Raw genomic sequence first — 19,735 nt, forward strand, 5'->3', positions numbered from 1 at the left:
TTATTTTGTTACCTTCCATTCACATTTAACACAATTGCATTAACATTTAAGATAATACTTGGTGTGGAGCTATTATTTCAACCCATTAAGTGAGTTATTACGTGTAACTGAGTTAAAGCTCCTGAAACTGGGAACAGCGCCTGAGAAAATGTCCCATAACTGTGAGCTGTGGCTAAAGGTCCAGAGGGAACCCCTTCGACACTCGCTGCTGACCCCCTGCCCGCGGCCCAGACTGGTTTGGCTCTTAGATTCCCGCATGACGCTTTACTCCCTCCCTTTGCCAAGTCCTTCCTTCACCAACTCTCCCCAGCATAGGAGCTGGCTGGGGTGGGTGCACAGGAGCCCCTGTAAAGAGGGGACCCAGGTCCCAGAATTTAGCAGACCCCCTGCACACTTCTGTTGAATGTCTTCTACCTGCTCTGTCCTTTCCCACCCCACATTCTGTCCCTCCTGATCCTCAGGGAGGACGCAGGGAGCTTGGTCACCAGCCTCCCTGCTGGGCCATCACTTCACCTAGAACCTGGGGGGTCTCTCAGGGTGTTGTGTGGGACTCCTGCCTCGTCCCGCACTCCCCACTACCACACTGGACCTGGAGGCACCCTGCACATCCACAACCCCAAACCTAACTTCCCCAGCTGGACCTGTCCTCCATGAGCTCCTCCTTATGCAGGCTTTCCAGTCACTCTCTTCCAGCCCCTACCAGACCACAGACTACTAACTAACGTAACTACGGTCCTTTAGAGGAACTGTAATGCTCTGGAAGAATGGGCAGAACTAACAATGTGTGACCTCTCTGGGTTTACTTTCCTAAGCTGTGTATTAGAAAACCTGAGAGTCTACCTTCTGCCATCTCCAGTGTCTTCAGAACCAGGGCTCCTTCTCCTATCACTTTAAAACTGACTTTTCCCGCCTGAGCCCTCATGTTCTAAACTGCTAACAGGACCCCCCAGCCCAGCTGCCAAGGCCGAGGTTCCCACTCCGAGCGATGACCAGAAAAACCACACCCTCACCACCCTGCCTACCTTCTCTCTAATGGACTAGCTCCTCCTGCCAATTCGGCTGGAACCCTTCCTGATCACAAACTGATCCCCATCTTTAACTAGACCTGCCTGCCTCGCCTTAACCCCTGATCACATCCTCTAAAAGATCACTTTAGGTTGCCGTGGGGATGAAGACTCATGTAGACATCTAGTAAATCCTCGTCCCCTGTTCCCACTCCACCCTGCCCTCGCTGGGCTGTGACAATGAGCCGCCTCCTTCCCCTGCCCCACCGTGGGGGGCTGTGCCCCTCCTTCTTCCAGACCCCCTGTAACCGAGCTCAATGAATTCGTCTCTTGGTGAGTGCGGAGCTGAAAAGCACAACCAAGACAGACGTAGATGAAGAAAAGGTTTATTGCTTGCACAAACAATGGAGAACACTGAGGATAACTCCCGAAGCAGTGTCTCCCCAGGCTCAGTGCCGGTGGAGACTTTACACAAAAGAAAACAGAAGATAAAAGGTTTATTTGTAATGACTGTTCTTTTAAGGCACATGCGTACATGTTATTACATATATCACATGATCAAACATGGCTGTTTGAACCCTCCCAGAGGAGGAGAATGTAAGATGCTAATGAGTTTAGGTAACTTTAGGATGTCTGGTGCTTGGAACATTTTGTCGGGTCTTCCTGCAAATGTGTGATTTCTCTGCAACTTCTGCAAAACAGAACACAGTTTCTTTTTTGTCTGAAAAACACTTGACTGATAAGCAGATCCTCAGTAACCCCTTCTTCGCCTGGTTCCCTGGTCACAGCCCCTCTTCTGAAGCCCATGCCATCCTTTCTCTCCTTTGTCTCCCCATCTGCCTCCAGCTGGGTTTCTCTCCTTCCTTCTTCATTGCTCAGCACCATGCTGTACTCCTCCAGCTTCCGCAGTATGTTAGTGCCCACACTCCGGCCACGAGGGACCTGGTTCCTGTGATCCAGTGGTTCTCACGTGAGGGTGCACATGGCAATCACCTAGAGAGTGTCTAAGAACTCCTGTTGCTTCGGCTTTACCCTAGAAACCAGTGAAGCAGAATGGCGAGGGGTGGGGCCCGAGCAACTTCGTCTTTAGATGCACATCACACGGTTCTGATGTGCAGCCATGGCCCCAATTCATGGTCTAATCTATGTCACTTTGATATTATAGAGAAAAACATGTATAATGCAGTGCTTTCCAAATTATTTTACTCAATTCCCTGGGACAAGTGGTCACCCTATGCAACCAATTTTAGCACTCGCCCATCACCCCAGAAGTTCCCTCTGGCCTGTCTGCATTAGGCCCACACCCACAGCTGCACATGTGCACCTCTCCCCAGCTGGCCAACCTAGTCCTTCTGTGGCACCCTCATCCCCAGGATGTCCCATTACATGTCTGATTGGTCTGCTGCTCACCCCAGCGGAATCACACCCCAGACTAGCAACGTGCAGGTGTTCCCATTCGCTTCCTACCAAGTTCACCACCTTCCACAGAAAAAGCCCTTCCCACACCACTCCAGTCGGCCCCTCGGGTGGTGAAGCTGCTGATCCCTGCACTGGGCCCCACAGGGATGAGGACTATGGGCTGAGAGGGTCACCAGGCCGCAAGGCCACAATCTCCCACTCATCTGACCCAAAGATTGAGCTGGTTTTCTTTTTTTTTTTTTAAAGATTTTATTTATTTTATTTTTTCCCCCCAAAGCCCCAGTGGATAGTTGTGTGTCGTAGCTGCACATCCTTCTAGTTGCTGTATGTGGGACTCGGCCTCAGGATGAACGGAGAAGTGGTGCCTCGATGCGCACCCGGGATCCGAACCCGGGCCGCCAGCATCGCAGCGCGCGCACTTAACCACCAAGCCACAGGGCCGGCCCTGAGCTGGTTTTCAAGAATAAAAGTTTCTTGGGGCCGGCCCTGTGGCGTAGCGGTTAAGTGCACGTGCTCTGCTGCTGGCAGCCCGGGTTCGGATCCCGGGCGCGCACCAATGCACCGCTTGTCAGGCCATGCTGTGGCAGCGTCCCATATAAAGTAGAGGAAGATGGGCACAGATGTTAGCCCAGGGCCAGTCTTCTCAGCAAAATGAGGAGGATTGGCATGGATGTTAGCTCAGGGCTGATCTTCCTCACCAAAAAAAAAAAAAAAAAAAGAATAAATGCTTCTTAATTTGTTGTCTGACTTGGGCCAATTTCCAGAGCCCTGAAATGGTTGTTGGTAACGATTCTGTCCAGTTCCAGCATTGTTTTCTGTTGGAGAGGACGTGCCCACCCCTCCCAGCTGGCAGTCCTGCACATACTCAGTTACAAAGTGAAGTGTGTACAGGGTTCTGCCCCCAGGTCAGAAGAGACTCACTTCCGCCTCCTGTGCATCTGCACCTCTGGTCTCAGAATGACTCTGAGGGCCATGGCAGGGGCCTCAATCCTTGAGAATCATGGAAAAAAAAAAAGAAAAAAGGAAAGCAAAACTATGTTCATTGCACTTAGCACTCAATAAAGTGGACTCCTGTGGTTCCGCGATACTAAAAGGAACAAGTTTTTCCATATAACTTTCAATTCTGTTCATAATCCTAAGGGTTTGTGCTTGCACCTCTGCCTTGGCCAAAAATATAGAGAGAGTAGATGAAAAGTGAGAAACTCCTGTAGCAATCTGACCTTGACCTCCACGCTCTGCCCTCCCATGTGACCAGGGGACTGCCTCCCCCAGTCCGGGTATTGTCCGCACCACACACCAGTCTTTTGTGGCAGGAGCTGTGTGCTCGTCTTACACAGCAGAGCCACACCGCAGCCTGGTTAGTTTAGCCGGCTCTGGTCCCAGACATTCCATCTGGAGGCTGGCCTCAAGACATTCCTCCTGCCACCTTGGTGTGGTGGGCGCAGCTTCCCGGCAACCGCGGCTCCTGCAGAGCTGACACAGAGTGGCTCTAGGGAGGGCTGCAAGGACCCGGGAAGGTGCCGCTGGAGTCCCGAGCAGGGCCTGCTTGTGGCTGGGCTCTTCCCCAAGAACAGAAAGGATAACTGCAGCAGAAAAGGGTTCCTCAAGAATGGGAAGGACTCTAAGCTCAACTCAACAATCCACATTCGACTTTCAAATCAGAAAGAAGTGGTGAAATAGATTCTGCTTTGTATTCAGAAAAATGACTACAGACAAAAACCGCAGGGTCCTCACAGCACCTTTGCTGCAGAACTTCTGTCCAGGTCACACCATTTGGAGAGCAATCGCCAGCGGGTTCTTACCTCCTTACTACTGTTAACGATGAGAGGTGGTTTACGAATGTCCTTAGTCTGGGTCCACGTGCTTATGTTCAGAGATCCCTTGTAATTCATCCTACTTCTGTCACTCACTAGTTGTGTGACCCTGAGCAAGTCATTTAACCCTGAGCAAGTCTTGAGTCTGTTTCTTCACCAGAGAGACGGGAGTAACAATGATGTCCACTCTTCAGGGGTGTTAGGAGGAACGGAGACCAGAGATGCAAGCCCTGTGCGCAGGGCACATAGGCTGCTCGATACGAGATGCCTTCCCACGCAGACCTTCCACAGAGACCACTGTGTGGGGCAACACAGCCACCCTTCCTCCCACCAGCTCACGCGTCACTGAAGACAGACACGGGCTCCATTCACCCAGCTCAAATTCCAGGCCGAGATTTAAAAAGTGGAAATAAAGTTTGGGGACAATTCCTCTGCCCCTCTGCCGGGCACTGCATCTGCAGAGCCCCTTCTCAGGAGCCACGGCCTGCCCCAGCTGCCATGCCTTAGCTGCACTGCGTTTACATTTCTGAAGGAGAGAGAGTCTCGCCGCATCTGAGTTACAGTAGTCCACAGCTCATGAAGCAGGAACTTCAAGGTCCTTTTTACAGGATGAATCAAACTACTTCATACACAGCAAACTTCATCATTCACATCAGAACTTGGACACCTCTGTTTCCTCCCCCAGCACAGCTTTGCACTGAAAACAATACACAGCAAGGGGCAACACACAGTCAGTGCGAGCAGCCAGTGTGGTTTATTTGATCTCCTTCCTGTTGCCAGAGGAGGCTCTTGCAGGGGCTGGGATTGGGCGTGTGCAGGGCGAGGGTCCAACTAGCCTCCACGGAGGGAAGTCAGGCGCACACGGGCCCTATGCCAGCCCCAGGTCCCGTCCTGATTACTCTCCAGGTGGCTCCACTCAGCATGAGGCAGAGTTTGAGGGTGGTGGCTTCCTGGGAGCCCCTGCCCGACGCCTTGCTCCACCCGGGGCAGCAGCACGTCGTCCCCGGCCCATGGGGGAGCGGGCCGGCACAGGGAGGCTGACTCAGCAGCGGTGGGGCTGAAGCGCCATCCTGATGCCAGCGGCCAGGGCTCTCGGCGTGGGGCTCTCTGCGGTGCAGCTCACAGGCAGGCCGTGGGCGGCCAGGGCACGAGCTGTGGTGGGGCCGATGGCTGCAAACTGCAGAGAGAAGAGGGGAGGGGCCTCAGCGCACAGCAGGGCTGGGGGAAGCAGGAGGGCAAGGTGTGCAGGGCCCGTCGGACACCCTGTCTGTTAGGACGTCGCTCCTGACGTGAGAGCTTATAAATGTGACATCTCCTGACTTGAACCTGGCTTTATAGCCTGCAAAATGCCTTCCCCTTCATGAGCTCATTACAGCCTCACCAGCAGCCTGCGCGAGATCTCACGATCCCTGCGGCTCGGGTGGGTGGCAGGGACCTGAGGCCTGCCATCTTGGCTGCGTTCTCGGAAGCCTCAGCTGCCTACAGTTCTCTGCCTCATGTCTCGGGGCCCTGGGTGGGGTCAGGTGGAGCACAGAACAAAGTCTAAGGAGCTCTGGGTGTGGCAGGGGCGGTGGCTGGACCCCCAGGAAAGCAGAGCAGTCAAGACCAGGGCCTGGAGCCAGAGGGCTGGGTTCAAATCCCAGCTCCACAGGACGGTGGCCATAGCAAGTGACCCAGCCTCTCTGGGCCTCTGTCCCCTCACTCATATAACAGAAAGGTTAACAGCCTTCCTCGCTGGGCTGTGCGAGGATTAAATGAGGCAACACGTGTGACCACTTGGCCCAGTGCCCAGCACAGATAAATGCTCAGTGACTGTCACTGGCTGCTGCTTGTAGGATTATCATTATTCCAGATTAGAAATCCCGATGGCCTGGGCCTCGTCAGCAGGACCCTCTCTCTGAACAAGCACATTTGAGGGTCATATCCAGAGCCTTGCTTCGGGCTGACATGATTTTTTGTCGTGACTCTGGCCCTTGCTAGCTGTCACTACAGGTCACCGAGCCTCTCTGATCCTGTTTTCTCATCTGTAGAAGGGGCACAATTATCCCTGCCTCACAGCACTTGCGTCGGGGTGAAACGAGAAGACTGACAGCTCCTGGCAGAGAGAACACACTCATTTCCTGCCTCCCCACCCCCAGATGAACACCGTGGACGATGCACCTGTGTGGGAATGGTCTGTGAGGTGAGCACGCCGACATAAGCAGCCTCACCCAGCCCCTCTGCACCCTCCCTCCCCAGGCAGGCTGGTGTACAGTGCACAGTACAGCCTCTGCACGTCAGGAGGCTGCAGCCTGCTGCTCCTCCCCAGGGCACATCAGAATGAGAGGAAGAAGGCTGCTGTCCTACAGAGGCCCCCCCCACTCCACCCTGTGAAGCACCCACTCCTCAAGAAACTCAGAGAAAAAGATGAAGTTAGACCCCTACCTCACACCATACACAAAAATTAACTCAAAATGGATCAAAGACCTAAATGTAAGAGCTAAAGCCATAAAACTAGAGGAAAACACAGGAGTGAATCTTCAAGACCTTGGATTAGGCAATGGTTTCTCAGATACACCACTCAAAACACAAGTAACAAAAGAAAACATAGATAAATTGGTCTTTATCAAAATTAAAAAACTTTTGTGATTCAAAGGACACCATCAAAAAAGTGAAAAGACAGCTCACAGAGTGAGAGAAAATTTTTGCAAGTCATATATCTGATAAGGGACTTGTATCCAGAAAAAAGAACTCTTACAACTCAACAACAACAAAAAGACAAATGGCAAGGATGTGAACAGACATTTCTCTAAAGATGTAAAAATGGCCAATAAGCACATGAAAAGATGCTTAACATCATTAGTCATTAGGGAAATCCAAATCAAAACCACAATGAGATACTACTTCATACCCACTAGAATGGCTATAATCATAAAGACAAAAAAAATAGCAAGTGTTGGCGAGGATGTAGAGAAATGAGATTCCTCATATATCGCAGGTGGGAAGGCAAAATGGTACAGCCACTTTGAAAACAGTTTGGTAAAATGTTAACATTAAGTTACCATATGATCTGACAATTCTACTCCTAGGTATATACCCAAGAGAAATGAAAACTTATGTCCACACAAAGTTGTTTTTTTTTTTTTTGTGAGGAAGATCAGCCCTGAGCTAACATCCATGCCAATCCTCCTCTTTTTGCTGAGAAAGACTGGCCCTGGGCTAACATCTGTGCCCATCTTCCTCCACTTTATATGGGACGCTGCCACAGCACGGCCTGACAAGCGGTGCATCGGTGCGTGCCCAGGATCCGAACCTGGGCCACCAGCAGTGGAGCGTGCGCACTTAACTGCTACGCCACCGGGCCAGCCCCCACACAAAGTATTGTATTCAAATGTTCAGTGTTATTCATAATAGCCCAAAAGTGGACACAACCCAAATGTCCATCAGCTGATGAGTGGAAAACGAAAGGTGGTATATTCATAGAATGGACCACTATCTGGCAATAAAAAGGAGTGAAGTACTGACACATGCTACACCACGGAAACCGTGAAACCATCATGCTGAGTGAAAGAAGCCAGTCACAAAAGACTGCATACTGAATGACTCCATTAATATGAAATGTCCAGAACAGGCAAATCCATAGACATGGAAAGTAGATCAGTGGCTACTGGGGCTGGGGGCGTGGGGGAAAGAGGAGTGACTGCTAATGGGTACAGGGTTTCTTTTGGGGTGATGAAATGTTCTGGAATTAGATGGTGGTGATGGTTGCACAATTCTTTGAATAAACTAAAACCCACTGAATGATACACTTGAAAAGTGTACATATTTAATTCATAAAAAGTGAATTTTATGGTACGTGAATTATATCTCAAGAAAGCTGTTTAAAAACAAAAATTAAAAAACAAAGAAACTGCCTGAGACTGGGAACTAGCAAACAGCAACTGTGATTTCAGCAGAAGCAGTGTGGTCACAAAACGATTTTCCCACCTGCGCCTGTTATTCCCTCTCAATCCCTCTGATCACAGGAGGAGGAACATTTGGAGAGTTCCAGCTGTCTGACTCACCGCCACTGGCCTGGCCAGACCCATGGAGCCTGAAGGGCTGGACCAGGGCTGCAGATGGTGCCCTCTGGAGCAGTGGAGTCTTACCCCACACTGGGCCCCTGGAAGCCCAGTGCTAATGTCCTCACTCCATCACTGGGAACCAACCGGGGAGTGAGTGTGCCAGCTCAGGTGTGGGAAGCCGGTAGCCCGGGCTTGGAGCCCAGCTCTGCCACTGCCGGCTAGCCATGATGATGGCCAGTCCAGAGGCCTATGTGCGGGGGGACCGTGAGAAAGTAGGGAACACATCTGGCAGGTAGTAAAGAGGAAAGTCGCCTCTATTAGTTTGGTGGTGGTTACGAATTTGCTCACCTACTGCTTTGTGATGATCCCTGTGTGGCCTTTAGAGACATGCACATGGCCTTCCCAAGTCAACTGTCAGTAGTAAGTTCAGGTCAGAGATCACCCCCTTGACCGTTTGTGGCCCACCTGTAATTTGTGCAGTGCTGTACAAATGGTGGGTCCTATAGACTCCTGGGGAGGCAGCAAGACCACCTGACAAACAGGTGAGACAGGAAAGCCACGCTACCCAATCCAGATCTAGGCCCGTGTCCTCTGTCAACCTGGAAAGATCCTGCCTCAGCCAGTGAAGTCACCGTGATGAAGGACAACTCCCGCTGGGTACACAGCGTCTCTGTGGCTCCCAAACCACCCACAGTAACTGCTGACAGTGCCAGCTCTGTCCTTCGTTCCCGCCCTGGCAATGGCAGAGCTGAGGCCCGGTGGAATCTTAACGACTGGTGGGCGGCACACTGGACTGCTGCAGTAAGAGGTGACCCGGGAGAACCCGAGAGAATGTCTGGAGGTGACAGAAACGTGACAGACTGAAGATGGATACGCTCACCTAGGCCAAGCTGCGGGGCAGTTTGTGGGCGGTGCAGGCAGTAGCTACTCACAGTGGCTCATGTTCTAAGTTCAGACTTCGAGTCTCCATTTGTGCTTTTACAAATGTTCTTTTTTTTTTTTTTTTTTAAAGATTTTATTTATTCAGTTCTTCCCCCCAAAGCCCCAGTAGATAGTTGTACGTCATAGGTTCACATCCTTCTAGTTGCTGTACGTGGGACTCGGCCTCGCGTTGGACGGAGAAGTGGTGCCTCGGGGCGCTCCCGGGATCCGAACCCGGGCCGCCAGCATCAGAGCGCGCGCACTTAACCGCTAAGCCACGGGGCCGGCCCTACAAATGTTCTTTTGAAGGAAGATACAGTATAGTTAAATAAATCTTTTGTTCTTCATCTAGGCAGACAAACACGGAGAAGCCCGGGGTGACTTCTGTATTACGTTGACGTTACCAGGCTGCCCCGGCATTTCACAGCTGTCGTGTGACTCGGATGGGCTCACACTGCAGGTCCCAGGGAGGCAGTGTGGCGCAGAGGGACAAGACGGGGGCGGCCCCAGCACTGTTACTCATCCGAACTTCCAAGATAGTGAGCGCTCACTAGGTGCTGATTACTATGAGCACTTCATGGGTCTTGTCTCTTTCATCCTTCCAACCCTAAGAGGCATATTATTTTCCTTCCCCAGTGACCTAAGTGCAAGTCTTCGGCCTTCCAGTAACTCACTACGTGACTTTGGCATGCAACCTCTCATTTACCGTCTCCGGGCCTCAGTTGCCTCACCTGTAATGAGGACAACAGGCCCATTTTGCTGGATTCCTACCCTGGACTGGTGTGAGAATTACACCACATACTGCCTGGAAATGCTCTGTCAACTGACCATGGCTCATCTATCACCGTGGCTAACAACGTGGAATCGGTCTTCCTAGTTCAAATCACGGCTCTTCCTGCTTCCTGTGTGGCCTAGGGCGGGACACACAACTTCTCTGAGCCTAACACTCCGTCTTTAACTGGGAAACAGTCCCTCCTCGCCAGCTGTGCCGTGGGATGCACCTGTGAAAATGGGTGAAGGCCTTCCCTCCGTGTGACTGCCTGCGTGCCCACAGTGCCGGCGGCCTCTGTCCTGGGGCTCCAGGTCACACCCACACCCTCCTCAGCCCCCTCCAAGCATTTCCAGTTCAAAGCATTCTCACGCCAGGCACCACAAGGGGTGTGATTACTTATGGACTCATAACAAATACAGTCCCGAAAAGGTATGAATGTAAATCCTTTTGAGCTAAAAGATATGAAAAAGAAGAATGCTTTTAGAATAGGTATTTCAATACATTTAGATGGAAAAAAAAAGGAAAGGATGCTAATGCCTGTGCCAGGCCCTGAGCTGAGGACTTCACCTGAATTCTCCCCTCTAATCCTGAGACCACTCTGCAGGGAAGACCATGTACACATGAATAAAGGCCACAAGGGGATAAGGATCCTCGTGTTACAAGTGAGGAAACAGGCTCAGAGAGGTTAAGTAACTTGTCCAGGAGCACCAGCCAGGAAGTGGCGCTGCTGAGCTTTAAGCCCAGGGCTTGGGAATTCCAGAGCCTTTCCAATTCCACCGAGTTGGCATCAGGGCTGCTAGGTCAGGGATGCTTTGACCTTACATGGAAACTCTAGGATACTTAGTAAGATTTAAAAAAAAATCAGAAAAAGACCAAAAGCCCACTGAATACCTCACCTTAATTTGATCAATGTTGTCACCAGATAACTCCTGAATATGCTTGAGACTGTACGTAAGGCCAGAGGGACTGAAAAATGTGATGCTGGCTGGAATGCCCTGTAGGGAGAGAAAACAAGATCAGCCCCTTGCCATGAGGCCAAGGAGAATGTTCCCTCAGCCCTGTCACCGTCACCCCCTCAGCCACAGAAGCAGCCCCCAGGCAGCCCCGGCAGATTCACAGCAGGGGGCTCCTAGCTGATGCTGGCACTCTCGGCACCATCGAGGGCGAGGTCAGGCGAGCAGAGTGCCATCAGAGAGGCTGCGTGCTGCTCCTTCGCCTCTGCCAGCCCCCAGGTCCGTGTCTGCCTGGCCAGAGGACATGGGCACTGTGGACCCCACATGCGCAGCAGAGTGGACAGTGCCTCTAGCAGTGTGGCCAAAGTGGCACTGGTCAGGTCAGGCAGCAGCGAGTCCGGATCCCTGTCATCTCCATCCCTTCTGGCAACAGTGCAGACAGCGGACAGACCGGCCCACAGGGCCTTTCTGCTGTGGTTTGTGCCAACAGGACGTCCCTGGACCAGCAGGGCAGTCAGAAACCCATCCTGGGAGAGGAAGGGGGTGCGTCTTATAGAAGTGGAAAACTCCAATCAACTCCAACAAGCAGCTTCCACTCTTCTGCCTGAAGCCTCCAAAAGTCCCCGTGGCCTCCCAGATTCCATCCAGACTCCTCGGTGGGCACGACTGGCCTTCCCAGTGTGGGCGCAGCCTCCCTTCCCAGCCTCTGCCCCCACAGCTCCACAGATGCTGGAGCCCCTCTTTGCCTTGGGCGTACCATGTCTGGGATGCTCTACACAGGGCTTTGCATAAATTATCCCCTTTAATCCTTATAAAAACCTTACTAGATAGGTCTAGTCCCATCTCACAAATAGAGATGGAGTCACTTCCTCAGTCACTCAGCTGGGGACATTGGAACTATGCACAGAATCAGTGTCTGCAAGGCTTGTGCCCCTCACCCTTGCGCCTCCTCCACCAGGGTGCCCACCCTGAGCGCTCCCTAGAAACAGAACGCACCTGTTGGGAGTAGTAGCTGCTCAGGTTCCCCTGGATTCCTGGGTGTGGAATCTTCTGGTAGACAGTTATGCTTTCCATGGGAATCCCTGGACACAGGCAGAACCAGGAAACAGACTTTACTGCCCTGGGGACACAATGGGGTCTCTGCACCTTGGGTCACAGTTAGTGGGGAACCCCTAGCGCAGCACAGCCTTCCTGGAACAAGCTGCGGGGGGCTGAGAGGCAGGGACTGAGGGCAAGCAGTCTTGGCTGGCCCCTGCAGGAGCCACTCCAACACTACGGAGTGGCTCCTGCAGGGAGGAGGCTGAGACGGCAGGGGAAGTCAGGGACCTGGAACCACAGCCTTCCTTCACACTCATGGATGCCTTTTGTTCCCGTGTTTGTGTGGGGTGTCCACAAGGACCACCCCTAGCTACTCCACCATGGATGCTGTCTGTGTGGAATCCCACACTGAGGGCAAGGGGTGAGACAGGGCTTTGAGGGAGTTTTTCAAGCCCTGGGGCTGAAGGAGGCAGCCAAGAGCCTTCTGAGGCCCAGACACCTAGGTCTCCAGCAACCTGATGCCAGGAACTGAGGTCCAAGGGCAGCTCTTGGGAGAGGCTGTGAGTCAGGAAGGGGCATGTGGGCCTGAGTCAGGAGCCCCCAGCTCTGCCTCCACGCGGCCATGAGCTCCTGGATTAACTACTTGTCTCGATGAGCTCCAGGGCCCCATCTGTAAATGAATCGATTACGCTCTGGACTGGCTCACGTTCCTTCCTGCTCCCTTCAGGGACTCTGAACATTCCCAGGGTTTTCAGGGCTGGCAATAAGGGAGAAGGCACTGAAGTGACTAGCACAGACTTCAATCACACAGACATTTACTAGGGCAGCCCCTCAGCAATGAAACCTTAGGCTTATGAAAATGAAATGACGTAAGAAAGAAAATCTCGCAGAAGGAATCAAGACAATGTTAGCATAAAACAGCAACCTATCACTTCATACCCAAAAACCTAAAGAAAGAAACTGAAGTAGCAAACCTCTGATTTATCTAGGATTTCTTTAAAGATATTTGGGCCCAAGCTTTCTCTTTTGTTCTCTCCTGGCATTTTCTTGTTCCAGAAAGGCCAATGATCTTGCAGATCTTATTGTCTAATGTCCTCTGCCATTATTCCTGGTAGCATTCGGAAGACAGATGATAACGTGTGGGCAGAGGAGATACAATCTCGCTCCATTTTACTACAGGAGGGAAAAGTTACAAGGTGTAAGACCATCCCAGGTAACATTCTTCATGTAGATTGTTGGAGGTTCAAAACAAAGGGAGAGAATATAATAGTTGCAGTCCCATGAATTGCTTGCTTTTGGAGAGCCAGGGATCGTGCTACATAATCTCACAACAGCTTTGTGAGGTGGGCTCTATGGTTACAACTACTTCACAGACGAGGACACTGATGCACAGAGAGAGTGTGTGACTTGCCCTCGCTCACCCAGCTAATGAACAGCAGAGGGAGAATTCACATCTGTTTTTGTCTCACCCTAAAGTTTGTACTCCAAGCCGCTGATTACCCCTTGCTCCCAGACCAACTATGTGACAGGGGCAGGTGTACAGGTGACACCTCAGACACCAGAGTCAATGGAGCTGGAGTGCTCCAGGGGCATGGCCTGGTTCCTAGACAGTGAAGGCCCTGGGAGCCATGGGGGACGGAGCTGGAGCGAGGCCTGATGGCTGGGCTAGAGGACACTGCATGTCACCATATGATCAGCTCCGTCCTTAGACTCCTTGTACATGTGAACTTGCCTCCGGGCCGCCTCCAGACCACCACCTATCCTCTTGGTAAAGGCTCAGTGACACTCTGCGTGCTCCTAGCTGGAGCCTAGCAGGCTGAGGAGAGCAGATCTAAAGCAAGGAAAGCAGACTGCACCCCACACCTAACGTGAGGAGCACCCCGCCCTTCCCTAGCCTGGCTGATCCACCCAGGCCTGTTCTCCCTGTGGTCTCCGCAGGGCTGACCACTTCTATCACCACAAAGGCTCTCAGCAGACCCCCAAAGAGGAGAGAGGCAGCGCCCCATGAGTCAATGCATTCTAGTCACCTTTGTCTTTGAGCATGTTCGGCAGGATTTCTCCTTTGAGGGCTCCACAGGGAAACAGAAGAGGCAGTGCTGATGACTCTCCTGCGAATAAATAACCAGACTTTGTAAAAGCTTTGTAGAAACTCCAGGGGAGGTGCATGTGCACAGGGCCAAGGGGAGGAGCAACTCCAGGCCCCGCTCTGCTCCTCGGGTCTCAGTTCCAGAGACTGTAACAGGTAAGAACAATGGCTACCTCGCTGACCTTGTATACGAAGTTCATATGTGGACGAAGGTGCTGAGAACACGAAGATCCACACAGGCCAGGGCTGCTGTCCCCCGTGCTCCTTTAACTCCCTCTCATCCTGAAGCGGCTCCTGGGCAGCAGTCATTACTTAGAATGCAGGCTTTGCACCTTAACTAGTCAGTAAGTTAGAGGTCAGCCCTGGTGTTGGCACTGGGACAAACCTCTACCTCTGGAGGAACCCTGGATGGGAAGAGAGGTGGAAGAGGCAGGGAAACAGCAGCCAAGAGTGGCTCTGCAGCCATCTCCAACAAAGATAAGCTGCATGCCCACTCCTGTCCCAGCCAGGATGGCAGCACCAGGCCAAGTGCCCAAGGGGCTGATGGACCCTGTGGAGGGGCCCAGCCTGCTGAGAAGGGCCCCAGCCTACTGAGAAGGGCCCTGCCTCTCATCCCTGCTCCACAGCTCCACTCTGGGAAGACTTAGGGCATTTTCTGCTCTAAGCTCGCTGCATAATTGTGAAGACAGCATGTGATTTGAACACCAGTTTGAGACAACACCATCCAACAAAACTGATGGGTTGTCAGATGCCAGAATCCTCCCCAAATGTGAAAACAAAGCCTTTTAGTAGAACCAATCATTTTCCCCCCACATCTGCCCATCAAATGTAAGAAGTTCTAATGGGTGTTAGTCATGCACAAACATACATTTTTCTACACCTGTAAGATCTCTCTGAACACATCTTCTTTTGGTGATTGCCATCAGAGGAAGGAATAAACCAAGCTCTTCCCATCAGGTACCTTCTCCATGATGCCCGGCTAAACCACAGGAAGAACCACAGGCTTCTTTATTTCAAGCTATTAAATAACTACAAATTGATAAATGTTTTCTTTATTTAAACTGTTCTGTAAATATCAGTATGTACTGACATATAAAAGAACACAAGGAATTAGGAAATTTTTAAATATAGATAATAGGGGCCAGCCCCATGGCTTAGTGGTTAAGTGCGCACGCTCTGCTGCTGGCAGCCCGGGTTCGGATCCCGGGCGCACACCAACGTGCTGCTTGCCAGGCCATGCTGTGGCGGCATCCCATATAAAGTGGAGGAAGATGGGCACGGAAGGGTTAGCTCAGGGCCAGTCTTCCTCAGCAAAAAGAGGAGGACTGGCATGCATGTTAGCTCAGGGCTGACCTTCCTCACAAAAATAAATAAATAAATAAATATAGATAATAGATGCCCACTGACTTTTCCAGTGTGAGGAAATGTTTCCATGCATTGTTGATGCCATCCCTAGAGACACATTTTCAAAGCCATGTTCAGGTGCTATTTCCTTAATCAGAGCCCAGGTGTCCCTTCAATGTCTGTGCATTGGTGTTGGGAGGTGGGGTGTGCAGGATTCTAGGGGCCAAAGCTGCTCCAACAGACCCTTCTCAGCCCCCTGCTCTGGGGCAGCTGTGGGAATCCAGCAGGAAAACCAAGGGCCTATCTTTCCAGCAAGCCCAACCCCAGAGGTGTGCAAAAGGCCTTCGGAAGATTCCAGAATCTGCCCATCAAAGCATCTCTTCTGCAGGTCCAGCAGAGTATTGAGCTGCTCATTCTTATTCTCTCATTGCTGACCACTACTCCAGAGATGGGGAGCTTAGCATCTGCATCCTGGCACAGCACAGGCACTTGTCTCTTTCTCACTGCACCACCAGTGCCCATCAGAGAGCCTGGCCACCCAGGCGCAACCAGCTCAGCTGCCTTCGTGGAAAAGTGCTGCCCGTCAGCACAAGGGGAGAAAACCTGACAACGTTCTGGTTGAATCCTCTTTCACTGCCAAGGGGAGATCAGCCTCAACTGCATTTCCTGGGGGCTAACCCCCTGTAAGAAGTCAAGGGCAAGTAATCCATTCTTTTTGGGATAAGCTTACTGCCCACAGATTTTTAACCCAAATAGGCCAATGCTAAATAGGTCAATGTTAAAGCTGGGTGATTCTGCAGAGGTGAGAGACAAGGTCTCTCCGGGACAAGAGGGAGAACAACGAGCCTCGCAGGAATCTAACCCGACACAAAAATGGTGAACAACGGGGCTCAGAGGCTCCACTCTCCAGTCCTTTAGCAGGAAGGAGGCCTGGTCTGCTGGGCTGTCGGGGCTGAAGGCAGCAACGGTCTTGAAAACCCTAGGAGAGTGTCATGCAGCTGGGGTGGGGGGGCTCCATAAGTAGTCACTGTAGGTAACTAAGATAACGAGACTGATTTCGTAAATGTCATTTCACTGGAGGACATGTGCGTGTCTGTAAAACTCCAGCAACTTCCAGGTCTGTAATGATTTCACCCTCGCAGGTGCTGCTGTGCGAGTCCAGGCTGGGCAGGCAGTGGGCACTTAACTGTGGATAATTAGGATAAGAGGCTGATTGGGAGGGAGGGAAGAAGAGCTGAGCAAGTCTTCAAGGCTGCAGGAACTTTTCTTTTCTCAGCTCCAAGTCCAGGAGGACATTTCAAATAAACTGCAGCACAGTCTGTCTGCCTTTGACTCCCTCTCTCTTTCTAAATGTTATAATTGTCTTCTACCTTTTACCATTTAACTTATACTTTCTCCTCCATTAGAGGGGATATCCTGGGAGGAAGGAGACTTGTCTGTCAAAATGAAGTGTATCCGATTAAATGAGTTAATAGCGTTAAGCATTTACAATAGTGCCTATCACAAAGTAAGTGCGTAAGTAAAATAAGCAATAACTGTGACTCGGTCTGTTTACTCCAAGCACTGGGAGTAGATTCTTAGCTTTTAAAATCAAGCTTCAGAGTTTACTGGGGGAGAAAATCATTAATGCCTTGGTAAAACCAAGGTGAAAGTCCTTATTAGCAGTCAAGATGGATTCTTATTTGGATATTCTAATTGAGAACTGAAGATTTATTAGGACCCACAGACATGGGGAATAAATTAGAGGAAGTAATAAAGGCTTTGCAAAGAACGCAGAACAGTATCCTCCGTCCAAGATAAGGGCAGAATATGTTCATATCCACCCTCCAAGCCCTGAGTCAGTTAACTGTGGTATCTCAGTGTGATATCTCAGAAGCGACACGGATCCTTCCTGCCTTGTGTCTGCAAAGTGAGGAAGACCAGCTTGATGGCTCTGGACCTTAGAATAAGGAATGACTCAGTTCCCTTCCATCTCCTTCCAGAACTAATGCATCAACTGTGAGTACAGCCAACACATCTGCCGTGGAAACAGGCTGGAGCCACCTCTTCCGTTAAGGAGCTAATTGTCCCACCCACAGAACCAATAATCATTCCTTATAAACCCTGGCACTTAATCCCACAAGAAATGCTAAGATTTACAATTTACATTGATTTCTACATTAAAAAAGAAGGGCTTTGATACCGTTTAATGGTGACCATTATCCCCTGAAATGACATTAGAAACAAAGAGCCTGGAGTCAGGTCATTCTGGAACATTCTCAACATCTGCATCCCATACAGTGAACAGCTGGAGGAGGGGCCCAATCATACTGATGCTCCTCTCCCCCAGGAGAGGTGAGGCTCCATGACGCAAGAAACAATCCCCTGGGGCTGGAGCCACATGATGAGGAGCCTAGGACAGTGCTCACCACTGGACAGCCAGCACAACTGCCCTTGGCTTCTCAGCAGCTGTGTTTCAACACCTGGCTGCACAATAGTGAGCAACTGGCATGTCTGTGCTGACGTTAAAGAAAATGGCTCCTCAGCCACCCACAGTCTGGATTATTCCACAGGAAGCACAATGCAGCCATTGGGGGCCCTCTGCTTAAGAAGCTACACAGCTGTTCAGCCTCAAATACTCTTAGTCTGCCTCCAAGAGTCCTTCTTGGAATCCAGAAAACTCTCCCAGGGTGCCAAGTAAATCCACTCCTCATACAGCACAGGTGGCCACAGAAGAAAGGGGGCCAACAGTCTTCATTAGCAGGAAATTATCCACATGGCGAACACTTTTTACCCCAAATTACAGTCTCTTGAACCATGTGTTTTTAACTTGAAAAGCTCCAACAGTTCTGGCTTATAAAACTTCCAGCAGTGGTGACCTTTCCCTAAGCCCAGCCCAGTTACAGAGATGGGGTGGAGACTGTTCAGCCTCCCGACAGTGTGGGCTAGATCTGTCTGAAGCCCGGTGTGCACCTGAGATGAGCTCCAAGGTCAGCAGGGCGCGGGCAGGGGCTGGCAGCAGCTGTCCTAATGGGCCTTCCCCACAGCCCTGTGTGTCACCAAGAACGCAGCCAAACCCCAACTCGGCCATGGTGATTCACCAGCACCAAGCGCACGTCCAAACCACAAACGAGTGGGATGAGATCTTAGAACCCGCTTTCTTCACTTCAAAAGGTTCCCGTGACTTTTCCACCTGATGGAAAACAACTGAGCATATTTTGGACTAGAAGCACACAGAAAAGGGACACGGGACGAGCTTGGGAGCCCGCCAGTCCTGGAATGGAGACCCAGCCCGGCACCGATTAGCTCAGTTACTTTGGACAAGTCACTCCCTTTCCATCAGTAAAAGTGAGTCTAATAATCACCCCTGTCGTGGGCTCAGCACAGCCATGTATCAGACAATCCGAGACAACACACACAGAACTCCAGTGTAAGCCGGGCCCTCCACCTCCTCGCAACACTCAACAGACGTAGTTCCCACTGCTCTTTCTGCTGTCCTGGCAGAGCCCCCAGGACCAGTGTGGAGGCTGCCAGGCCGGAGAGCTGTGGAGCAGGGCAGCTGTGGGGAAGGCGGCTCCCCTTCCCCTCTGATCAGATCCACCACAGCACCCAGCCCTGCTCTTCCCTTTATTCAGTCTGGTGATGGCTCTTTAAGTTTTAAAAAACGCTCTTCTTAAGGGATTTCTGAGACCCTCTCACTTAAGACACTTAAGGGATGTGTTTCTGAGACACTCCCACAAAGTCACAAGGACAATGGAAGTGAGCCCTCACCCAGTGACTCCCCTTGGGCCCAACCCTGGTGGCAGCTGGAGCGGAGGAAAGGGAGCACACAGCGCACACAGCGCTGTGCTGCTGTCCCAGGGCAGGCCCCTGGGGGCTTCCTGCCTCAGGTCTGGAAGCAACCACTCCCTCCTGAGCTGCGGTGTTTTGGGGGCTCTTAGACGTGACAGTCGTCGGCAGGCCCACAACTCTAGTGGCCACTTCCATGGCTCTCCAGCTGGTCACCTACTGTTCCCACCAAGCTCCCCATCTTCCAGCCTCCCGGAAGACCCTCTCCTTGCACTGTCTCTGCTCTGAGGCTCCTGGACTGGGATGGCTTGGCCATCAGTAGGTGGAGGTCTTGGCCTTCCTGTAGGCTCCCCTTATACACAGCCCCTCTCTGACGGGGATGCTGTGGGTTGTGTCCTCTTTACATACACTTTCCTGAAGACCTGGGCCTTCTTTTGGACACCCCTCCAGACACATGCTGTTTATACCTCTTCTTGTTGCTTAATCCACTCTGCCTTGTGAGGGTCACTGATATCTATGTTGCCCCCTCTCGTCAGCCCCTGCTCCCCCCTCCCCCACCCCTGCAAAGGGCCT

At 51.5% G+C, this 19,735-nt stretch overlaps 1 protein-coding gene across 8 annotated transcripts in view; it reads right to left on the reverse strand.

The window, feature by feature from the left end:
* Positions 1-1,374: 1,374 nt before the first annotated feature.
* Positions 1,375-19,735, reverse strand: part of UROS (uroporphyrinogen III synthase) — a 48,643-nt gene continuing 30,282 nt past the window's right edge. For 4 of the 8 annotated variants that reach the window (XM_087432841.1, XM_087432840.1, XM_087432843.1 and 1 more), the window contains 4 exons: positions 13,992-14,072; positions 11,923-12,008; positions 10,870-10,968; positions 1,375-5,414 (listed from right to left, as the gene is read on the reverse strand). In XM_087432841.1, the coding sequence (XP_087288967.1) occupies positions 5,280-5,414; positions 10,870-10,968; positions 11,923-12,008; positions 13,992-14,072 (401 nt within the window). In that variant the 3' untranslated portion in view covers positions 1,375-5,279. The other 4 variants (XM_087432842.1, XM_087432844.1, XM_087432846.1 and 1 more) reach the window with 4 other exon arrangements.

The sequence above is a fragment of the Ceratotherium simum genome, chromosome 6, assembly GCF_057802395.1.
Source record: "Ceratotherium simum simum isolate JZ-2026a chromosome 6, ASM5780239v1, whole genome shotgun sequence".
Classification (NCBI taxonomy): domain Eukaryota; kingdom Metazoa; phylum Chordata; class Mammalia; order Perissodactyla; family Rhinocerotidae; genus Ceratotherium; species Ceratotherium simum.